The sequence below is a fragment of the Pongo pygmaeus genome, chromosome 19 (assembly GCF_028885625.2).
Source record: "Pongo pygmaeus isolate AG05252 chromosome 19, NHGRI_mPonPyg2-v2.0_pri, whole genome shotgun sequence".
Lineage (NCBI taxonomy): Eukaryota > Metazoa > Chordata > Mammalia > Primates > Hominidae > Pongo > Pongo pygmaeus.
The window spans coordinates 76,053,381-76,074,876 of NC_072392.2; the positions used below are offsets into that span (position 1 = coordinate 76,053,381).

The 21,496-nt window shown below is 44.1% G+C and overlaps 1 protein-coding gene across 4 annotated transcripts; it reads right to left on the minus strand.

The window, feature by feature from the left end:
- Positions 1–3,068: 3,068 nt before the first annotated feature.
- AARSD1 (alanyl-tRNA synthetase domain containing 1) lies at positions 3,069–17,435 on the minus strand. Of its 4 annotated transcripts, none has more exons than XM_063656675.1 (13): positions 17,355–17,435; positions 16,659–16,745; positions 16,327–16,458; positions 13,422–13,581; positions 9,369–9,426; positions 8,910–9,066; positions 8,710–8,826; positions 8,356–8,486; positions 7,667–7,733; positions 7,385–7,476; positions 6,240–6,294; positions 4,342–4,436; positions 3,069–3,271 (listed from the first exon to the last, which is right to left on the minus strand). In XM_063656675.1, the coding sequence occupies exons 1-13, from the start codon at positions 17,418–17,420 to the stop codon at positions 3,136–3,138; spliced, it is 1,353 nt and encodes a 450-aa protein (XP_063512745.1). In that variant the 5' UTR covers positions 17,421–17,435; the 3' UTR covers positions 3,069–3,135. The 4 variants fall into 4 exon arrangements, 3 of the variants coding, with proteins under 3 accessions (XP_063512745.1, XP_054313660.1, XP_054313661.1); XR_008495048.2 differs by lacking the exon at positions 17,355–17,435 and adding an exon at positions 5,014–5,208 and having other exon boundaries at positions 3,252–3,271; positions 16,618–16,690; XM_054457685.2 differs by lacking the exon at positions 17,355–17,435 and having other exon boundaries at positions 16,659–16,829.
- Between the last annotated feature and the right edge of the window lie 4,061 nt (positions 17,436–21,496).

Below are 21,496 nucleotides of genomic sequence, written 5' to 3' on the forward strand. Positions count from 1 at the left end.
TATGTTGAAATCCTCACCCCCTAAGTGGTATCAGGAGGTGGGCCCTTTAGCAGGTGATTAGGTCATGGGGGCAGAGCCTTCGTGAATGACATTAGTGCATTATAAAAGAGGCCTAAGAGGGCTGGGTGCAGAGGCTCATGCCTGTAATCCCAGCACTTTGGGAGGCTGAGGCGGGCAGATCACCTGAGGTCAGGAGTTCGACACCAGCCTGGCCAACATTGTGAAACCCCATCTCTACTAAAAATACAAAAAATTAGCTGGGTGGGATGGCAGGTGCCTGTAATCCCAGCTACTCGGGAGGCTGAGGCAGGAGAATCACTTGAACCTGGGAGGTGGAGGTTGCAGTGAGCCAAGATCGCGCCATTGCACTCCAGCCTGAGCAACAAGAGTGAAACTCCATCTCTGTCTCAAAAAAAAAAAAAAAAAAAAAAAAAGGCCCAAGAAAGACCCCTTACCCTTTGCACCAAGGGTGCAAAAAGATGGCTATTCCTGAACCAGTATTTGAACCTTCACACCAGACACTGAATTTGCCAGCTTCCCAGCCTCCACTGTGAGAAATACATTTTTGTTGTTTATAAGCTACCTAGTTTTTGTTATTATAGCAGTCAGATCAGACTAAGGCACACCCTAAAGAAACAAACACAGAGAGGGACAGAGATCTCACACACAGAGACAGATTCACATGGGTCTCTGTTCAAGGGAATCCTGCTTGAGTCCTTCTACAAAAGGAAGCTTCTGTGAAGCAAATATTTCCCTTTCTCCCACTAATGGACCCATTTTGTATAGCATGAGTCTTACACTATGGTTTTATCTAAAACATGGCACTCTGAGAAAAGCAAGATGCAGAAGAGTATACAATGTGCTACCATTTATGTTTAAAAAGAGGGAAGATTTATATACATCTATTTTTTAAGTACTACCAGAGGGATATATAAGAAATTGGTAACAGGCTGGGCATGGTGGCTCACGCCTGTAATCCCAACACTGGGAGGCCAAGGTGGACAAATTGCTAGAGCCCAGGAGTTCAAGACTAGTGTGGGCAACACGGCAAAGCACTGTCTCTAGAAAAAATACAAAAAATTAGCCAGGTGTGGTGGTGCACACCTCTAGTCCCAGCTACTCAGAGGGCTGAGGTGGGAGGATCACCTGTTCCCGGGAGGTTGAGACTGCAGTAAGCCATGATTGTACCACTGCACTCCAGCCTGGGCAACAGACTGAGACTATGTCTAAAAAAAAAAAAAAAAAAAAAGGCCAGGCACGGTGGCTCATGCCTGTAATCCCAGCACTTTGGGAGGTCGAGGCCGGCGGATCACCTGAGGTTAAGAGTTCAAGACCAGCCTGGCCAACATGGTGAAACCCCATCTCTACTAAAAATACAAAATTAGCTGGGCATGGTGGCACATGCCTGTAATCCCAGCTACTCGGTAGGCTGAGGCAGGAGAATTGCTTGAACTCGGGAGGCGGAGGTTGCAGTGAGCAGAGACTGTGCCATTGCACTCCAGCCTGGGCAACAAGAGCGAAACTCCGTCTAAAAAAAAAAAAATTAAGTGATTGATTCTGGAGAAAGAAATTGGATAACTCAGTGGCAGGGTTAAAGGAAACTTTTGGTAGCACACACCTGTAATCCCAGCTACTTGGGTGGCTGAGGCACAAGAATTGCTTGAACCCAGGAAGCGGAGGTTGCAGTGAGCCAAAATCATGTCACTGCACTCCGGCCTAGGTGGCGGAACAAGACTCTTATCTCCAAAAAAAAAAGTTCCTTTCAGAGTTGGAAGAATAAATAGCTGAACAGAGCCACAGCCACAGGTTATCTCCCCTGGGTGTCAGCTTTTGTATTTCTCCTCTGTTATTTCATCCTGGCTGTCTAGGCCTTAACCATCTTTGTTCTAGCTAAAGCTGTGACTGGATCTTTGTTTTATCACCTTTCCTAAATGTGCAAATCCAGTATTTATAGCCAGGTCTGTGAAACTTCAAAGCCTGTGCTCCTAAACATATTATGTTTCCATTTGCTCTATTGCTGATGAAAGATGAGCTTAAGTCTTCCGTTGATTACAGATTTGTCTGTTTCTCCCTTGAGATCTGTCAATGTCTGCTTTATGTATTTTGAGGCTGTTATTAGATGCATACAAATTTAGAACTGTTAAATTTTTCATCATTACATGTCCCTCTTAATCTCTGATTACTTTAACTCTTTTCCTGTCTGCCCTGAGAATACTCGCCAGTGATGCTTGCAACTGCAGCACTTACCCCAAGAAGGTGACAATGCTGTCAACATTCCACAGTGATACTGTGATTGAAGTAGACAACAGAAATGGAAAGAAAACTAAGAAGCCAGCCGGGCACAGTGGCTCATGCCTGTAATCCCAACACTTTGGGAGGCCGAGGTGGGCAGATCACGAGGTCAAGAGGTGGAGACCATCCTGGCCAACATAGTGAAACCCCATCTCTACTAAAAATACAAAAATTAGCTGGGCATGGTGGTGTGAGCCTGTAGTTCCAGGTACTCGGGAGGCTGAGGCAGGAGATTAGTTTGAACCCGGGATGTAAAGGTTGCAGTGAGCCGAGATTGCGCCACCACACTCCAGCCTGGTGACAGAGCGAGACTCCATCTCAAACAAAAACAAAAACAACACAAAAACAAAAAAATTAGCCAGGCATGGTGGCACACACCTGTAATCCTGTCTACTCGGGAGGCTGAGGCAGGAAAATCCCTTCAACCCGGGAGGCAGAGGTTGCAGTGAGCTGAGATCACACCACTATATCCAGCCTGGGCAACAAAGCAAGAGTCCGTCTCTGGGTGGGGCAGTAGGGGTGGGAAAAAGCCATGTGCCTTTGTAGATTATAACAAAAATATGGGAGCAGTGGACTCAGCTGATCAGATGTTCATTTCTTATCTGACTGAGTGCAAAAGCACAAGGTTTGGTATACATTAATCCACCACCTTCTAAACATTACAGTGCATGAACTAAATTAGAAAATTATCTATTTACAAACAGAAAGTAACCACACAAGCACAATGGAGTATACGGTATGCATTAGCCATATAAATACAAGTGGTAGCGCAACCATTCTGAGTCAAACTATTTTATTGACCAAAAGATTCCTGTGGAAACAGGAGGTGAGTGCCCTAAGCCCTCACTCCTTAGCACTCTGCATGCTGATGTAGTCCTGGAGAAGCGCCTGCGCCTCCATCCGCCGGCTCATCTTGGTGGCCTTGCCCTGAAAACGGCCTTTCTTCCCTGCTCCTTTGCCTTCCAGGACCTCAGCCACCCTGGGGAACAGAGGTATAGTTAGGGAGACTTTGAGGGAAAAGTCACAAAAAAAAACAAGGGCAGCTCTGAGTCTTTTTCCAGGGACTGGGAGAGGGATAAGAAGAGTAGATGACTTCTAGGAATCTTTCTTAAAAACACTTGCACATAGGCTGGGCATGGTGGCTCACATCTGTAATCCCAGCACTTTGGGAGGCCAAGGCAGGTGGATCACCTGAGGTCAGGACTTCAAGACCAGTCTGACTAATAGGATGAAACCCCATCTCTACTAAAAATACAAAAATCAGCCGGGCGTGGTGGTATGCGCCATAATCCCAGCTACTCAGGAGGCTGAGACAGGAGAATTGCTTGAACCCGGAGGCAGAGGTTGCAGTGAGCCGAGATGGTGCCACTGCACTCCAGCCTGGGCAACAAGAGTGAAACTTTGTCTCAAAAAAACACTTGCACATATACACAAGATATATGTACCATCATCACATAAGAGTGAATAACTGGAAACAACATCAGTGTCTATGAATTGGGCTAGATAAATTATGTTAATCTCCAGAGAGCAGGGTGAGCACCTGTAATCCCAGCACTTTGGGAGGCCAAGGTGGGCGGATCACTTGAGGTCAGGAGTTCGAGACCAGCCTGGCCAACATGGTGAAACTCTATCTGTACTAAAAATACAAAAAATTGGCCAGGTATGGTGACGTGCACCTGTAATCCCAGCTACTTGAGTGGCTGAGGCAGGAAAAATTGCTTAAACCCAGGAGGTGGCGGCTGCAGTGAGCTGAGTAGCCTGGGCTCTCCAGCCTGGACAACAGACTGAGACTCCATCTCAAAAAACAAAAACAAATACATTTCATAAAAACAAAAACAAAAACATACATGTGAGATGTGGAGCCAAAAGACCTTCATCTGTCAAACTGGAAATGACAGTAGTAATAATTATCTCTGCTCAGCCCACCTCACGTGCCCATGATGTGAATTAAATGAGATCGCAGATGTGATGGTCCTTTGAATCAATAAAGGAATGTATTTGTAGGATACAGGCTCTACTACATGTGCAAGAGAGTCCACATAGAATTACCTAGGCCCCAGGGTCTCCACAGACGCAGGTGGCCCTGCCAGTAAGAAGAGTCCAGCACCTTTCTCATCGCCCACAGTTAAGAACAGGAGGGTCTCCTAGGAGATAAGACAAGGAGATAAGCCTTGATACTTAAGGATGTAGAGTCAACCCCCCAAACCCTGCACTCTCTTCAATCTTAAGAACAGATTATTTCCCCCTAAACCACCAAGTGATGCTCCTGATGAATGATGATACAGCCCCTCCACACTGGGCCACCAGGGCCAAGAAACTTTTTGAGAGCAACTATGGGAACTTAGGTGAAACATTAAGAAGGCAGCAGAAGACTGCTGATCCTGGCTAAGCATAAAATGCCTTTCATGGTTTCACTCTTGCAAACTTTTCCCCACCACACATCCTTTCCCTGCCACTGCCTAAACCACCAGGTTTCCCTCTGCCTGGCCGCCTCTGCCCCTTGTCTGTCTGATGACCTCTAAGCAGTCTTCAAGGGCCCCTCCCCTGAAACCTCCCTATCCTTCAGGTAATGTGCTCCTCCACCTCTAGCATTCATCACTCTATCATTCTAAATTATAAATGTCGACACACACATTTGTCTCCCAGACTAGAACATGAGCTTCTTGAGAAGCAGTTGTCTATACAGAAGAATTATGAAAAGAGAGATACACAATGCTTTACCCACAGTAGGCATTCCAAAGAAGCGTTCTGGAGTAAGTACAAAAGAGATAGTGGGGCATGGTGGCTCATGCTTGCAGTCCCAACTACTCAGGAGGCTGACGTGGGAGGATTGCTTGAGCCCAGGAGTTCAAGACTGCAGTGAGCCATAATCACAACACTGTACTCCAGCCTGGGTGATAGAGCAAGACTCTGTCTCTGAAAACAAACAAACAAAAGACCTGGAAATCTCTAGGCTAGAGACCATCAGGAGTGAGAAGAGTAAGTAAAGCCAGAGGAAGAGGAAAATGGACGGGGATGGCTTTCAAAGGGGCTTGCCCACTCCTGTATTTACTTTTTTTTTTTTGAGACAGTCTGTGTTGCCCAGGCTGGAGTGCAGTGGCACAATCTCGACTCACTGCAACCTCAGCCTCCAGGGTTCAAGCAATTCTCCTGCCTCAACCTCCCAAGTAGCTGGGTCTACAGGCACCTGCCACCACACCCAGCAAATTTTTGTTTTGTTTTGAGACAGAATCTCACTCTGTAGCCCAAGCTAGAGTGCTGTGGACAATCTCAGCTCACTGCAACCTCCGCCTACCGGGCTCAAGAGATTCTCATGCCTCAGCCTCCCGAGCAGCTGGGATTACAGGCGTGTGCCACCACGCCTGGCTAATTTTTTGTATTTTAGTAGAGATAGGGTTTCACCATGTTGCCCAGGGTGGTCTCGAACTCCTGAGCTGAGGCAATCCACCCACCTCGGCCTCCCAAAGTGCTGGGATTACAGGCGTGAGCCACCATGCCTGGCCTGATTTTTCTATTTTTAGTAGAGATGGGGTTTCACCATGTTGGCTAGGCTGGTCTCCTGACCTTAAGTGATCCACCCACCTTGGCTTCCCAAAGTGCTGGGATTACATGCGTGAGCCACCGCAACCAGCCCACTGATATATTTCTAATATTGGATGCCCAGCACACATAAACCTGAATGGCTTTGAGGAGCTAGAGCTCTGATGAAAGGAGCTCAGAAGCTAATAAACGTCACAGCCCCAGAAAGAGCAATAACATAGATCTAGCTCAACACCTAAAACAGAGCTTGGCATATAGCTAGTACTAAGAAAACAGTATTGAATGAATGGCTATTTCCTACTCCTCATGTGTTCATGTGGAGGGACTTCGGCTCAACTAGCGCCCCTCACTTATGTCTCCCTAGGTCTCTATCCAGGCTGGGGTAGAGAATCTCATGCTCCTCTTACCTCTGACCCAATCTCATTGGCAATGATATTCATGAACTCTGAATCACCCTCCTTCCTACAACAAAGGACACAGACATGAGACCCAGGTTGGAGTGGTGGCTGTGAAACTGCAGGAAGCCTGGCCCCTCCTTCTGAGGCTGGCCTTGCTGCCTATTTGTACACATAAAGTCCCATATCCCTTAGCCAAGAGAGAGTACTGGCTGAGAGCCAGCAAGCTGCCCTTCTCAGCCTCTGCAGTTTGTAATCAACCTCCAGGTTTGTTTCCATCTCCCTTAAATAGGATTCACCAGGATAAGCAGAAATCTGTTAGAGAGTAAAGGAGGTAGGGGACAGTCCTAAAGAGACAGGCTGGACGCGGTGGCTCACACCTGTAATCTCAGCACTTTGGGAGGCCAAGGTGGGCAGATTGCTTGAGGTCAGGAGTTCAAAACCAGCCTGGCCAACATGGGGAAACCCCAGCTCTACTAAAAATACAAAAGTTAGCCTGGTGTGGTGGCACATGCCTGTGATCCCAGCTACTCAGGAGGCTGAAGCACGAGAACCACTTGAACCCGGGAGGCACAGGTTATAGTGAGCCGAGATCATGCCACTGCACTCCAGACACAGTAAGACTCCATCTCAAAAAAAAAAAAAAAAAAGATACAGAGTTAACAGTAAAGATGTTAATATCAAACCCAGGAGGCCTGGTATGTAACATATTTCTTTTTTTTTTAATTTTTTTGAGATGGGGTCTCACTCTGTCGGTCCAGGCCGGAGTGCTGTGGCGTGATCTCCGCTTACCACAACCTCTGCCTCCCGGGTTCAAGTGATTCTCCTGCCTCAGACTCCCGAGTAGCCGGGACTACAGGTGTGTACTACCATGCCTGGCTGATTTTTGTACTTTTAGTAGAGAAGGGGTTTCACCATGCTGGCCAGGCTGGTTTCGAACTCCTGACCTTGTGATCCGCCAGCCTCAGCCTCCCAAAGTGCTGGGATTACAGGCGTGAGCCACCGTGCCCGGCCAGTAACATATTTCTTAGAATCTACTCAACCTTGAGAATACCAGTGAGCAATCCACCTCCCACTGTACACTGCATATAGAGAAGACACTGAGCCCTAAGCCCAACACAGCTCCCCTTCCTTGTGTCCAGCTCCTAATTTCTCACCTGTGTAATACGACCACACCTCCCCAATCTGGACTGTTCCTGAGGCGACGGGCAATGTGCACAGCCAGGTCTCTGAGCAGATTCAGGTTATTCTGAAATGGATATGGTAACTCAGTAGATAAATGGAAAGGATAACAATAGAGAGTATCAGCTTCCCTCCACCTCATTCTCCCCTCACTCCTACTTTGACAAACTACACATCTGCTTAGGCAGAAGACCAAGTCTGCAGAGCCTATTCTAGGCAGGGCCCATGCCCTCTCTACCCTCCACGGAATAAATCACCTTCTGCAGGATCTTGGTAGAGTTCTGGAGCTTTTTCACTGCTTCCACGTGATCCTCTGCTCCACACCTGAAAGAGAAAGGTCAGTGGAGACCTGCACAGCTTCCCAGTTGTTTCTGATGTTGGGGACATAAATCAATAATTTCCTTCTTGCTATGGTGCCTCCCTGCAGTCAGGGACCAGGAGATATTCTGAGGAGGTCTCTTAGGCAACTGGGAGAAAACATACAAAGGAATTAACCACTTTTCACGGTTCTGATTTACTATCCAAAGCACTTGATCTTTTTTTTTTTTTTTTTTTTTTTTTGAGACAGAGTCTTGCTCTATCGCCCAGGCTGGAGTGCAGTGGCACGATCTTGGTTCACTGCAAGCTCCGCCTCCCGGGTTCACGCCATTCTCCTGCCTCAGCCTCTCGAGTAGCTGGGACTACAGGCGCCCGCCACCATGCCTGGCTAATTTCTTTTTGTATTTTTAGTAGAGACAGGGTTTCACGGTGTTAGCCAGGAAGGTCTTGATCTTCTGACCTCGTGATCCGCCTGCCTCGGCCTCCCAAAGTGCTGGGATTACAGACGTGAGCCACCGCGCCTGGCCGCACTTTATCATTTATGATTGCATCTTATCTCCCAGAGGTAAGAGATTATGTCGAAAATCTCAGAAATGGGAGGTAATCGAAGGTACTGAAACAGGCATACTTAAGCAGAGCAGTCAGTGCTTTTTCAGTTCCATGACTTCTCTCCATCCACTTCAGCACCCGGTTCCCAGCCAGAAATATCAGGTTGGTTTTGTTCTTTTTCCCCTTCTCAGTGCCCAGAATCTTAATGACCTACATGAGGCAAGGGGGTAACACACATACACACGTGTGCGCATGCATAAACCACAGCGGATCCTAGAACAGGAGAAACCTGTCTCTTCCTCAGCTCTGAAACAGTGAAGGGGAGATTTCACTTAGGACTCCTCGATTATCCCCCTCTCCCACTCCCAGCCCCATGTGATCCCCTCTCCCCCAATCCCTCTTCTCAGCCACTCCACAGCCGTTCCTCACTTACCTGAAGGTCACTGAGATTGCTCACATGGGTCCCACAGCACATGTTGGAATCAACGCCCTTGATGCTAACAACCCGAATGGGCCCAGCATGATCATCCGGCAAACCCCGGCCTCTCACCTGGACTCAAGGAGAGGGGAAGGACTGTCTGAATCTGATGAGGAATCATTCTGCAGAAACCATCCCTCTGGTTCTACCCTTACCTGCTCCACCTCAGGATCATCCAGGCTCAGTTCTCGGACATTCACAGGCAGCCGATCTCTGATTTTTTCATTGACGCTCTGCTCAATGGCAGCTACTTGCTCTGCAGTCATAGAGGGGGTGTCCAGCTCAATCGCACTCCGAAATCTCCCTAACTCCCTATCAGAAGTAGAGTGGCCACAGGTAACATATCTTAATGAACAAGAAAAAGCTGAAAGATTTTCCTCACTGAACAAGAAAAAGCTGAAAGCTTTTCCTCTAAAAACTGGAACAAGCATACCCTCTCACCACTTTTTTTTTTTTTTTTTGAGACAGGCTCGCTGTCACCCATGCTGCCATTTGGTGGCAATCACAGCTCACCACAGCCTTAATCTCCCCAGCTCAAGCAATTCTCCCGCCTCCGCCTCCCTCCCAGTACTGGGATGGGACTGTCTACAGTTAGTCTTATGCCTCCCACTCACCATGATGTTGTCTTCAGCTTAAATAGATGGTCAGCAACTGCTGTGATGAGATGCTGCCCTAAGCAAAGAGAGCAAGAGACAGGAGAAAACTGAGAAGCCTACATACTCCCACAATGATAAAATAAGAGCTACAATGATAAAAGCACAGAAATTCTCCTTGTTGAAGACCTGCTAAGCACTGGGTAATACACTTTAGATACTTTATTGAAAATCACAGTGAGAATTCTGCAAGAGGCCTTATGATACCATTTCACAGATGAGGAAACTGAAGCCTAGAGAGATCAAATAACTTGCCATGGCAATGTAACTTATGAGAGGTTGGACTTGAACTTAACCTCCTTTTTTTTTTTTTTTGAGACAGTCTCATTCTGTTGCCCAGGCTGGAGTGCAGGGGCTCACTGCAGCCTCCGCCTCCCAGGATCAAGCGATTCTCATGCCTCAGCCTCCTGAGTAGCTGGGATTATAGACGTGCATCACCGTGCCCAGCTAATTTTTCTACTTTTAGTAGAGACGGGGTTTCACCACGTTGGCCAGGCTGGTCTTGAACTCTTGACCTCAAGTGATCCACCCACCTTGGCCTCCCAAAGTGCTGGGATTACAGGTGTGAGCCACTGTGCCCAGTGAACTTAAGTTCCAATATGCAGCATTCATCCATTCAACAAGTATTTATTGAGTACCTACCACACGCAAGGCACAGGGCTTGACATAAGAGATACAGCAGCATCCCTGATTGACAAGAGTGATGACGAGGAGAAGGAAGAGGAAGAGGAGGAGGAAGAAAAGAAGAAAGAGGAGGAACTATCAAGGAAGAGGGAATAAGACAGCCAAAGGCCTTAAGGAAGAAAGAAGTAGCGTATGTCAAAGAAATCCAGAGATGACAAGCACGGCCAGGATGCAGCCAGCAAGAGGTGAAGGGGCACCAGATGAGGCTACAGCAGTAGACAAGAGCCACCCAGATACAGCTTGTATGCCATGGTAAAAAGTTTGGCTTTACATGAAGACCTACAGGAAGCCTCTGAAGAGCTTTAAGCAGAGGAGTGACATAATATTTTCATTTTTTAAAATTTATTTCAGTTGGGTGCGGTGGCTCACTCCTGTAATCCCAGCACTTTGAGAGGCCAAGGCAGGTGGATCACGAGGTCAAGAGTTTGAGACCAGCCTGAAACAACGTAGTGAAACCTCGTCTCTACTAAAAATACAAAAATTAGCCGGGCGTGGTGGCACGCACCTATAATCCCAGCTACTCAGGAAGCTGAGTGGCTTGAATCCCAGGGGTGGAGGTTGCAGTGAGCCAAGATTGCACCACGGCACTCCAGCCTGGGCAACAAAGTGAGACTCTGTCTCAAAAAAAAATAAAAATAAAAAATAAAATAAAATTTATTTCATTTTACATATTTATTTTTATTTATTTTTGTTTTTATTTATTTATTTATTTTTTTTTTTTTTGAGATGGAGTATCGCTCTGTCACCCAGGCTGGAGTGCAGTGGTGCAATCTCGGCTCACTGCAACCTCTGCCTCTCGGGTTCAAGTGATTCCCCTGCCTCAGCCTCACAAGTAGCCGGGATTACAGGTGCACACCACCATGCCTGGCTGATTTTTGTACTTTTAGCAGAGTCAGCGTTTCACCATGTTGACCAGGTTGGTCTCAAACTCCTGACCTCAGGTGATCTGCCCACCTCAGCTTCCCAAAGTGCTGGGATTACAGGCATGAGCCACCACGCTCAGTCTGTTTTTATTTTTCTTGTTTACATTTCCACTTTAAGTTATATTTATTTATGCCGGGTGCGGTGGCTCAAGCCTGTAATCCCAGCACTTTGGGAAGCCGAGGCGAGCAGATCACAAGGTCAGGAGTTCAAGACCAGCCTGGCCAACATGGTGAACCCCCATCTCTACTAAAAATACAAAAATTAGCCGGATGTGGTGGTGCATGCCTGTAATCCCAGCTACTCAGGAGGCTGAGGCAGGAGAATCACTTGAACCCAGGAGGCAGAGGTTGCAGTGAGCCAAGACTGTACCACTGCACTCCAGCCTGGGCGACAGAGCAAGACTTTGTCTCCAAAAAAAAAAAAAAAAAAGTTATATTTACTTTTTTGAGACGGAGTCTTGCTCTGTCGCCCAGGCTGGCATGCAGTGGTGCCATCTCAGCTCACTGCCACCTCCGGCTCCTGGGTTCAAGCAATTCTGCCTCAGCCTCCTGAGTGGCTGGGACTACAGGCATGCACCATCACGCCCAGCTAATTTTTGTGTTTTTAGTAGAGACAGGGTTTCACAATGTTGGCCAGGCTGGTCTCGAACTCCTGGCCTCAAATGCCTGACCTCATGATCTGTCCGACTTGGCCTCCCAAAATGCTGCGATTACAGGCGTGAGCCACCGCGAGCAGCCTACATTTATTTTCTGAGACAGGGTTTCACTATCTTGCTCAGGCTGGTATGGAATTCCTAGCCTCAAGCCATCTTCCCATGTCAGCCTCCCAAAGTGCTAGGACTACAGCAGTGAGCCACAGTGCCCAGCCATTTTTCTTTCTTTTTTTTTGAGATGGAGTCTCGCTCTGTTGCCAGGCTGGAGTGCAGTGGCGCGATCTCGGCTCACCGCAACCTCCACCTCCCAGGTTAAAGCAATTCTCCTGCCTCAGCCTCCTAAGCAGCTAGGACTACAGGCGCGCATCACCATGCCTGGCTAATTTTTGTATTTTTAGTAGAGACAGGGTTTCATCATGTTGGCCAGGATGGTATCGATCTCTTAACTTCATGATCTGCCCACCTCGGCCTCCCAAAGTGCTGGGATTACAGGCGTGAGCCACCGCACCTGGCCACTATATTTTCATTTTTAAGATTGTTCAGCTGGGCGCAGTGGCTCCCGCCTGTAATCCCAGCACATTGAGAAGCCGAGGCGGGTGATCATGAGGTCTGGAGTTCGAGACCAGCCTGGCCAACATGGTGAAACCCCGTCTCTACTAAAAATACAAAAATTAGCCGGGCATGGTGGCACACGCCTGTAATCCCAGCTACTCAGGAGGCCAAGGCAAGAGAATCACTTGAACCCTGGAGGTGAGGTTGCAGTGAGCTGAGATTGTGCCACTGCACTCCAGCCTGGGTGACAGAGCGAGACTCCAACTCAAAAAAAAAAAAAGACTGTTCTGGTGCTATGTGGAGAATGGGCTACAGAGGAGCCGGACTGAATGTGGGGCAATCAATTAGGAAACTGTTAGAGAGGTCCAGGGGGAAGACAGTTAGGAGCTAGGACTAGGATGACAATGACCGTGGAAAGAAGTGGACAGACATTTAGAAAACAAACCAACAGGCCTGGCGGGGTGGCTCATGCCTGTAATCCCAGCACTTTGGGAGGCCAAGACGGGCGGATCATCTGAGGTCAGGAGTTCAAGACCAGCCTGACCAACATGGTGAAACACTGTCTCTATTAAAAATACAAAATTAGCCGGGCATGGTGATGGGTGCCTATAATCCCAGCTACTCGGGAGGCTGAGGCAGGAGAATCGCTTGAACCCGGGAGGCAGAGGTTGCAGTGAGCCGAGATCGCACCACTGCACTCCAGCCTGGGCAAGAGAGCGAAACTCTGTGTCAAAAAAAAAAAAAAGAAAAGAAAAGAAACCAACAGGACTCAGTGATTGGCTGGCTGTCTATGCGTAAAGAGGTATCGGGAATGACTTCCAGAACTTGAGTGACTAGGTGTATGCTGATGCCCTGCGATGAACACACAGGATGCTAATGAAAGACCAGGAGGGAGGGAAAGACTTTTTGTTTCATTCTGGACATTTTGAGTTTGAAAAGGCTGTGAGACATCCAGATGGAGATATCGAGTGGGAAGTTGATAATACCTAAATCCAGCAGTTATTCTAATACTTTTTTTTACTTCAATTGTTCATGTTGCTGTTATAACATTTAGGATATCCTTCCCGAATTACAGCTGATTCTGAATAGTCTGTCTCTTCCAAAAGGTTAACTCCTAGAGAACCCAAACCACGTCTCAGTCATCACAGCATCCCCATACATGGCAACTGCTCCGGTGTTATGTCCTCCATCCCAGCCTTTACCTGAATGCTGCTGCATGTGGTCAAACCTCCGCTCCCAATCTACCCGGACCAGAACCTGGCTTCCTGGATCCAGGGGTGTCTGGGTGAAATGATCAGCCTGTTCCCCGCGGCGAGTCACTCTCAGCACAGAGATGTCATTGATCGTACCATGGTCATCAGGCTGGTGGAAATAAGTAAACTTAATCAATGGCAAGGCAGGGCTCATCCTAACTTCTAGGTACAAAGACCCTCTAGGGTGAGAGACCCAGAATTTGGGCTCCCTAAGGGAGAGAGGGAGAAAGCAATGCCAAGTGAAATGAGTCCACTTTGTTCCATGAGAGGATTCTCAGTCCTTTTCATTCTAAACACCTATGTGTTGTGATCTTCAGAATAACAGAATTAAAGAGATGGTAACTATAGCAACAAAAATTTTAGTAAAACCCGAAGAATCTTAATCCTCAACTCTCATTGCCTTAGTCTAGATTCTTCAGTAGTCTCTAAAATGATCTGATTTTCCCTCCCTCCCTCCACTCCATCCTCTTGCAGTGCTACTAGAATTAGATTCAAAAATGTTTATTTAGGCTGGGCATGGTAGCTTATTCCTGTAATCCCACCACTTTGGGAGGCCAAGGCAGGAGGATCGCTTGAGATCAGACTGGACAACATAGTGTGACCCCACCTCTATGAAAAATGAAAAATTAGCTGGCCATGATACTCCCTGCTACTTGGGAGGCTGAGGTGGGAGAATCACTTGAGCCCAAAAGGTTGAGACTGCAGTGTGCTATGATTGCGCCACTGCACTCCAGCCGGGGTGACAGAGTGAGACACTGTCTCACTTAAAAAAAAAAAAGGGCCAGGTGTAGTGACTCACACCTATAATCCCAGTACTTTGGAAGGCCGAGGCTGGCGGATCACAAGGTCAGGAGATCGAGACCATCCTGGCCAACATGGTGAAACCCCGTCTCTACTAAAATACAAAAAACTAACTGGGCATGGTGGTGCACACCTGTAGTCCCAGCTACTCAGGAGACTGAGGCAGGGGAATTGCTTGAACCTGGCAGACGGAGATTGCAGTAAGCCGAGATCATACCACTGCGCTCCAGCCTGGCAACAGAGCAAGACACCATCTTAAAAAAAAAAAAAGTTCATTCATTTTAAGAAGTTTCAAGTGCCAACTGCTTACAAAAGACTGTGCCAGCCCAAGAATACAATGTAAACAAGATATGGTACCTCATGGAACTTAACAGTCTAGAGAACAGAGGCTGGAAAACAGACAATTGCAATATGACCTATAACATGCCATAATATGAAAAAGTGTTTGATGCTAGAGAACCTCAAAGGAAAGAGACCTAACAGTCTTGGGGAATCAAAAAAAGACTTCCTGAAAGAAATGCTGTCTAAAATGAGACCTTCTATGGATACTTGAGGTCACAGGTTTTCCTTCAGCAGATCAGGGAAATCTTCACATTGGGAAAATCACCATAATAATGACTGATATGAAATTGGCACTTTCTCAGTACCAACTCTACTGAACATGTTCTCTCATGTCACTTATTTGCTTAAGAACCTGAGAGGAGGCCAGGGCAGTGGCTCACACCTGTAGGCCCAGCACTTTGGGAGGCCAAGGTGGGAGGACTGTTTGAGGCTAGGAGTTCAAGATCAGCCTGGGCAATAAAGCGAGACCTCATCTCTACAAAAAAGCAGCCAAGCATGTTGGTTGTGCGCCTGTAGTCCCCACTACTGGAGAGGCTAAAACAGGAGGATTGCTTGAGCCTGGGATTTCGAGGCTGCAGTGAGCTAGATCAGGCCACTGCACTCCAGCCTGGGTGACACAGCAAGATCCTGTCTCTTAAAAATAAAAAAGAAAGAAAATAACCTGCATGGTTCACTGCAGATTCCTGACTGAAGCCCACACACCTTAATACACCTTTTTTTTTCTTTTGAGACTGAGTCTTGTTCTGTCCCCCACGCTGAAGTGCAGTGGCACAATCTTGGCTCACTGCAACTTCAGCCTCCTGGTTCAAGTGATTCTCATGCCTCGGCCTCCCGAGTAGCTGGGACTACAGGCACCTGCCAGTATGCCTGGTTAATTTTTATATTTTTAGTAGAGACAAGGTTTCATCATGTTGGTCAGGCTACTTGGGAGGCTGAGGCAGGAGAATCACTTGAACCCAGGAGGCGGAGGTTGCAGTGAGCTGAGATCATGCCACTGCACTTCAGCCTGATGACAGCGAGAGATTCCGTCTCAAAAAAAGAAAAGAAGAGCCTTTCTCATAATGCCCACCTTTGGTGTTATTATCCTCCTCTTTCATCTTCACAATGTACCTCACTTGCGCTCATGTTGTACCTAGTCCTCATCACAGCACTGGTAAGTATGCTCTCTGCTGTACTACTGTAACCCGTCTATCTCACCTGAACTCCTTCAGCAACATCTTTTTCAGTCCCTAACACCCGAAGCTAATTCCTTCCTTGGAGCCTTTGCACCCGCTATTCTATCTGCCTGAATACTCCCTCTGCCCCCCAGCACCACTAGATAATTGCAAAGACTCACCCCCTCACTTCGTTTAGGTCTCTACTGAAATAACTTACCCTTCATCTAGACAAGCCTCCCATCACTCTCTTTCCCTTTACTTGGTTTTTGTTTATTACTTATTATACCTAGCACACACAGTTGTCTTCAATAAACATTCCACGTATATAAAGGCACTGTGTTGTTCACCGGTTATCCTTACAGCCTGGAATAATATCTAGCATATGTTATGTCTAGATAAGCATTTGCTGATAAATACTTATTAAATGAATAACAAAATGAATTAAACTAAAGCTCATCTGAATTCATTATGGCTGAGAAAAAAGGGGCAGGAGAGCATTTTCTGCCTGAGCACAAAGAAATTGGGGGCTTCCTGGGAAGAGATCGTTTTGGTACCTGTCCCCCGCCCTCAGGGAAAAGCAGTGTGTCTTCCAGCACCACTTGGAAACCACTCAGCACTTCTTTCTTGCCGTTGCTCCCTTCAGTCTGCAGCTCCGCGGGACGGCAGGAGACCACGGTGGTGGTGAACTGAACAGAGAGGAATGAGAGAATAAGCCCTGACCCCAGCCCTAGCCCTCTCCACACCAGGACAGAATCCCATGTTGGCACTCCCTACACGTGGCGCCCTCTTCCCCAAACCGCCTTGCCGGCCCGGCAGTCTCAAGTGCCTCGCCCGTGACGCCGTACCTCTCGGGCATAGCTGTCACGCTGACACCTGAACGCCATACCTGCAGGCGTGTAGGGAGGCGCACGCGCAGAGAAGCCTGGGAGCGAACGGAGAGCGACGTGGGACAAACGTCATTAAGGGCGCGTGTCTGCGCAGAAGCAGGAGGGTAAGGAATGGAATGCGGTTTGGATAAATTTACTGAAAACGCGAATTGCATATTTGCTAGGTTAACGACTGTTCTAAGGCTTTGCAAAGGACAAGGGCAGGAGGAAAAAAACAAACAAATAAACAAAAACAAAAAAACGCGACCTGGACAAGGCCCCCTTGGGGCCCCAGGGATGAAGTATTCTGGCTGCGGAATCCCAGCTGCAGAGAGGCGGGGATGGGACTGGCATGGTTACTGAGCAGCACTGCCCAGTAGAAATAGAAAGCAAGGGGCTGGGGGAGGTGGCTCACGCCTGTAATCCCAGAATTTTGGGAGGTCGAGGAGGGTAGATCACCTTAGGCCAGGAGTTCGAGACCAGCCCGGCCAACATAGCGAAACCCTGTCTCTACTAAAAATACAAAAATTAGCCGGGCGTGGTGGCGGGCGCCTGTAATCCCAGCTACCCGGGAGGCTGAGGCAGGAGAATCGCTGGAACGCGGGAGGCGGGGTTGCAGTGAGCAGAGATTGCACCACTGCACTCCAGCCTGGGCGACAGAGAGAGACTCCGTCTCAATTAAAAAAAAAAAAAAAAGGCCGAGCGCGGTGACTCACGCCTGTAATCCCAGCACTTTGGGAGGCCGAGGCGGGCGGATCACGAGGCGAGGATATCGAGACCATCCTGACTAACACGGTGAAATCCCGTCTCTACTAAAAATACAAAAAATTAGCCGGGCGTGGTGGCGGACGCCTGTAGTCCCAGCTACTCCGGAGGCTGAGGCAGGAGAATGGCGTGAACCTGGGAGGCGGAGCTTGCAGTGAGCCGAGATCGCACCAGTGCACTCCAGCCTGGGCGACAGAGCGATACTCCGTCTCAAAAAAAAAAAAAAAAAAAAAAAAAAAACAGAACAATTTGGCCAGCGTGGCCAACATGATGAAACTCTGTTTCTACTAAAAATACAAAAACATTAGCCAGGCGTGGTGGCACACGCCTATATAATCCCAGCTACTCGGGAGGCTGAGGCAGGAGAATCACTTTAACCCGAGAGGAGGAGGTTGCAGTGAGCCGAAATCGCACCACCGCACTCCAGCCTGGGTAACCCAGCGAGACTCCGTCTCAAGAAAATTAAATTAAATTAAATTTAAAAAAATAGTTTGGGCCAGAGACACAGTGGTTCACATCTGTAATCCCAGCAGTTTGAGAGGCCGAGGTGCCTGGATCAGTTGAGGCCAGAAGTTCGATACCAGCCTGGCCAACATGTCAAAACCCTGTGTCTACTAAAAATACAAAAATTAGGTCGGTGTGGTGGCGGGCACCTGTAATCCCAGCAGTTTGGGAGTCCGAGGTGCCTGGATCAGTTGAGGCCAGAAGTTCGATACCAGCCTGGCCAACATGTCAAAACCCTGTGTCTACTAAAAATACAAAAATTAGGTCGGTGTGGTGGCGGGCACCTGTAATCCCAGCTTCTAAGGAGGCTGAAGCAGGAGAATCGCTTGAACCTGGGAGGCGGAGGTTGCCGTGGGCTGAGATCCCGATACTGCACTCCAGCCTGGCTGACAAAGCGAGACTCCGTCTCAAAAAAAAAAAAAAAAAAAGTAAACCAGGTACTAATTTTTATCTTGTCAAATATCTGAAACGTTTTAGAGAATGGAACACTCTCACTGTTCATAGGAGTGAGAATTGGTACAATTTCATCAAAGAGCAACTTGGTAACAGCTATCAAAATGTTTAAATGTATTTTATCTACTCTTTGACCTAGCAATTCTACTTCTAGAAATGTACCCTACAGATATTCTGGCAAAAATATGTTAAGATCCACATTTTTAAATGTTGATTGCAATATTGTTTGCAAATGGTAACAGACGGCCAGTCACGGTGGCTCATGCCTGTAATCCTGGCACTTTGGGAGGCCGAGGCAGGTGGATCACCTGAGGTCAGGAGTTCTAGACCAGCCTGGCCAACATGGTAAAACCCCATCTCTACTAAAAATACAAAAATTAGCTGGGCGTGGTGGCAGGCGCTTGTAATCCCAGCTACTAGGGGGGCTGAGGCAGGAGAATCGCTTGAACCCGGGATGCGGAGGTTGCTGAGACCGTGCCATTGCACTCCAGCCTGGGGGACAAGAGCGAGACTTCGTCTCAAAAAAAAAAAAAAAAAAAAGAAAATGGTAAAAGACTAACGACCTATGTGTCCCTCAATAAAGAACCTGTGAAATTATGAAAAATACATTCAATGGAATACCATATAGCCATGAAAAAAAATGAGTTAGATCTATATGTTCTGACTTGTAAAGATCTCCAATATATATTAAATGAAAAAGGGCACAATGCAAGATGTGGATGGTATGATTCCAGTTGTGGACACACACATCACATTTGCTAATTATGATTAAGTTTTAATAATATACTGCATATAATATATACTATATGTTTATGTTCCATGTTATGTATTGTTTTGTATGTTATATAATTATACCTTAGAACTACATAGTATAAAATAAATTATAGGTATTATAGTATTTATAATGCAGTAGGGGGCCAGGGATGGTGGCTCAGGCCTGTAATCCCAGCACTTTGGGAGGCTGAGGCATATATTTACATATTTATATATATGTAAAGATATATATTATATATAATATATTTTTATATATTATATATAATTTATATACTATATATTTTATATATTATATATATTTCATATACTATATAATATATTTTATATATTATATATACTTTATATTACATATATATTTTCTATATTATATATACTTTATATTACATATATATTTTCTATATTATATATATTTTATATACTATATATATTTTCTATATTATATATATTTTATATACTATATATATTTTATATATTATATATATTTTATATACTATATATAATATATTTATATATTATATATATTTTATATACTATATATTTATATATTATATTTTATATACTATATATAATATATTTATATATTATATATTTTATATACTATATATAATATATTTATATATTATATATATTTTATATACTATATATAATATATTTATATATTATATATATTTTATATACTATATATTTATATATTATATATATTTTATATACTATATATTTATATATTATATATATTTTATATACTATATATATATTATATATATTTTATATACTATATATTTATATATTATATATATTTTATATACTATATATTTATATATTATATATTTTATATACTATATATTTATATATTATATATATTTTATATACTATATATTTATATATTATATATATTTTATATACTATATATTTATATATTATATATATTTTATATACTATATATTTTATATAGTATATAATATATTTTATATAGTATATATATTTTATATAGTATATATATTTTATATAGTATATATATTTTATATATTATATATACTATATTTTATATAGTATATACTATATTTTATATAGTATATATAATATATTTTATATATTATATATTTTATATTTTATATATAATATATTTTATATATTATATATTATATAATATATTATAAATATATAATAATATATAATATATAATATAATATATTATAAATATATAATAATATATATTATATATAATATAATATATTATAAATATATAATAATATATTATATATAATTAATATATATTATATAATATATTTTATATATTTTATATTTTATTTTATATATTATATAATATATTATAAATATATAATAATTATATATTATATATAATTAATATATATTTATAATATATTATCTAAATATATATTTTAGATTATATAAATATATTTTAGCTATATATATTTTAGATAATATATAATATATATTTTAGATATATATTATATATATTTATCTAAAATATATATTATATATTATCTTATATATATTATATAGTAGATAATATATATAATATACATTAGATAATATATATATTATCTAAAATATATATTATATATATTATCTAAAATATATATTATATATAATATATTATCTAAAATATATTATATAATATATTATCTAAAATATATATTATATATATTATCCTATATATAATATATATTATCTAAAATATATATTATATATATTATCCAATATATATAATATATATTATCTAAAATATATATTATATATATTATCCAATATATATAATATATATTATCTAAAATATATATTATATATAATATATTATCTAAAATATATATATATTTTATAGAGCGAGACAGAGTTTCGCTCTTGTTGCCCTGGCTGGAGTGCAATGGCGTGATCTCGGCTCACAGCAACCTCCGCCCCCCAGGTTCAAGCCATTCACCTCCCTCAGCCTCTGGGAGCAGCTGGGATTACAGGCATGAGCCACCACGCCTGAGTAATTTTGTATTTTTAGTGGAGACAGGGTTTCTCCATGTTGGTCAGGCTGGTCTCAAACTCCGGACCTCAGGTGATCCACCCACCTCAGCCTCCCAAAGTGCTGGGATTACAAGCATAAGCCACCGCGCCCAGCCTACAAAAATATTTTTTAACTTAGTCAGGTGTAGTGCAGTCCTAGCTACCCAGGAGGCTGAGGCAGGAGGATTACTTGAGCCCAGGAAGTCAGGGCTCCAGTGAATAATGAATGTACCACTGTATTCCAGCCTGGGCAACAAAGCAAGACTCTATCTCAAACATAAATAAATAAATAAAATTTACTTTTAAAGTAAATCCTAATAGTTTACCATGAGTTCAAGAGCAAAGTCTA

Coding starts and splice junctions, on each gene's coding strand:
- AARSD1 (XM_054457685.2), bottom strand. CDS start 16,814: ATGCAATTCGCGTTTTCAGTAAATTTATCCAAACCGCATTCCATTCCT. Junction 7,734..8,355: donor GCACTGACTGCTCTGCTTAA/GTATGCCTGTTT, acceptor TTTCTCTTTCAG/GTGTGGAGCAGAGGATCACG. Junction 7,477..7,666: donor CTACCAAGATCCTGCAGAAG/GTGATTTATTCC, acceptor TATCCATTTCAG/AATAACCTGAATCTGCTCAG.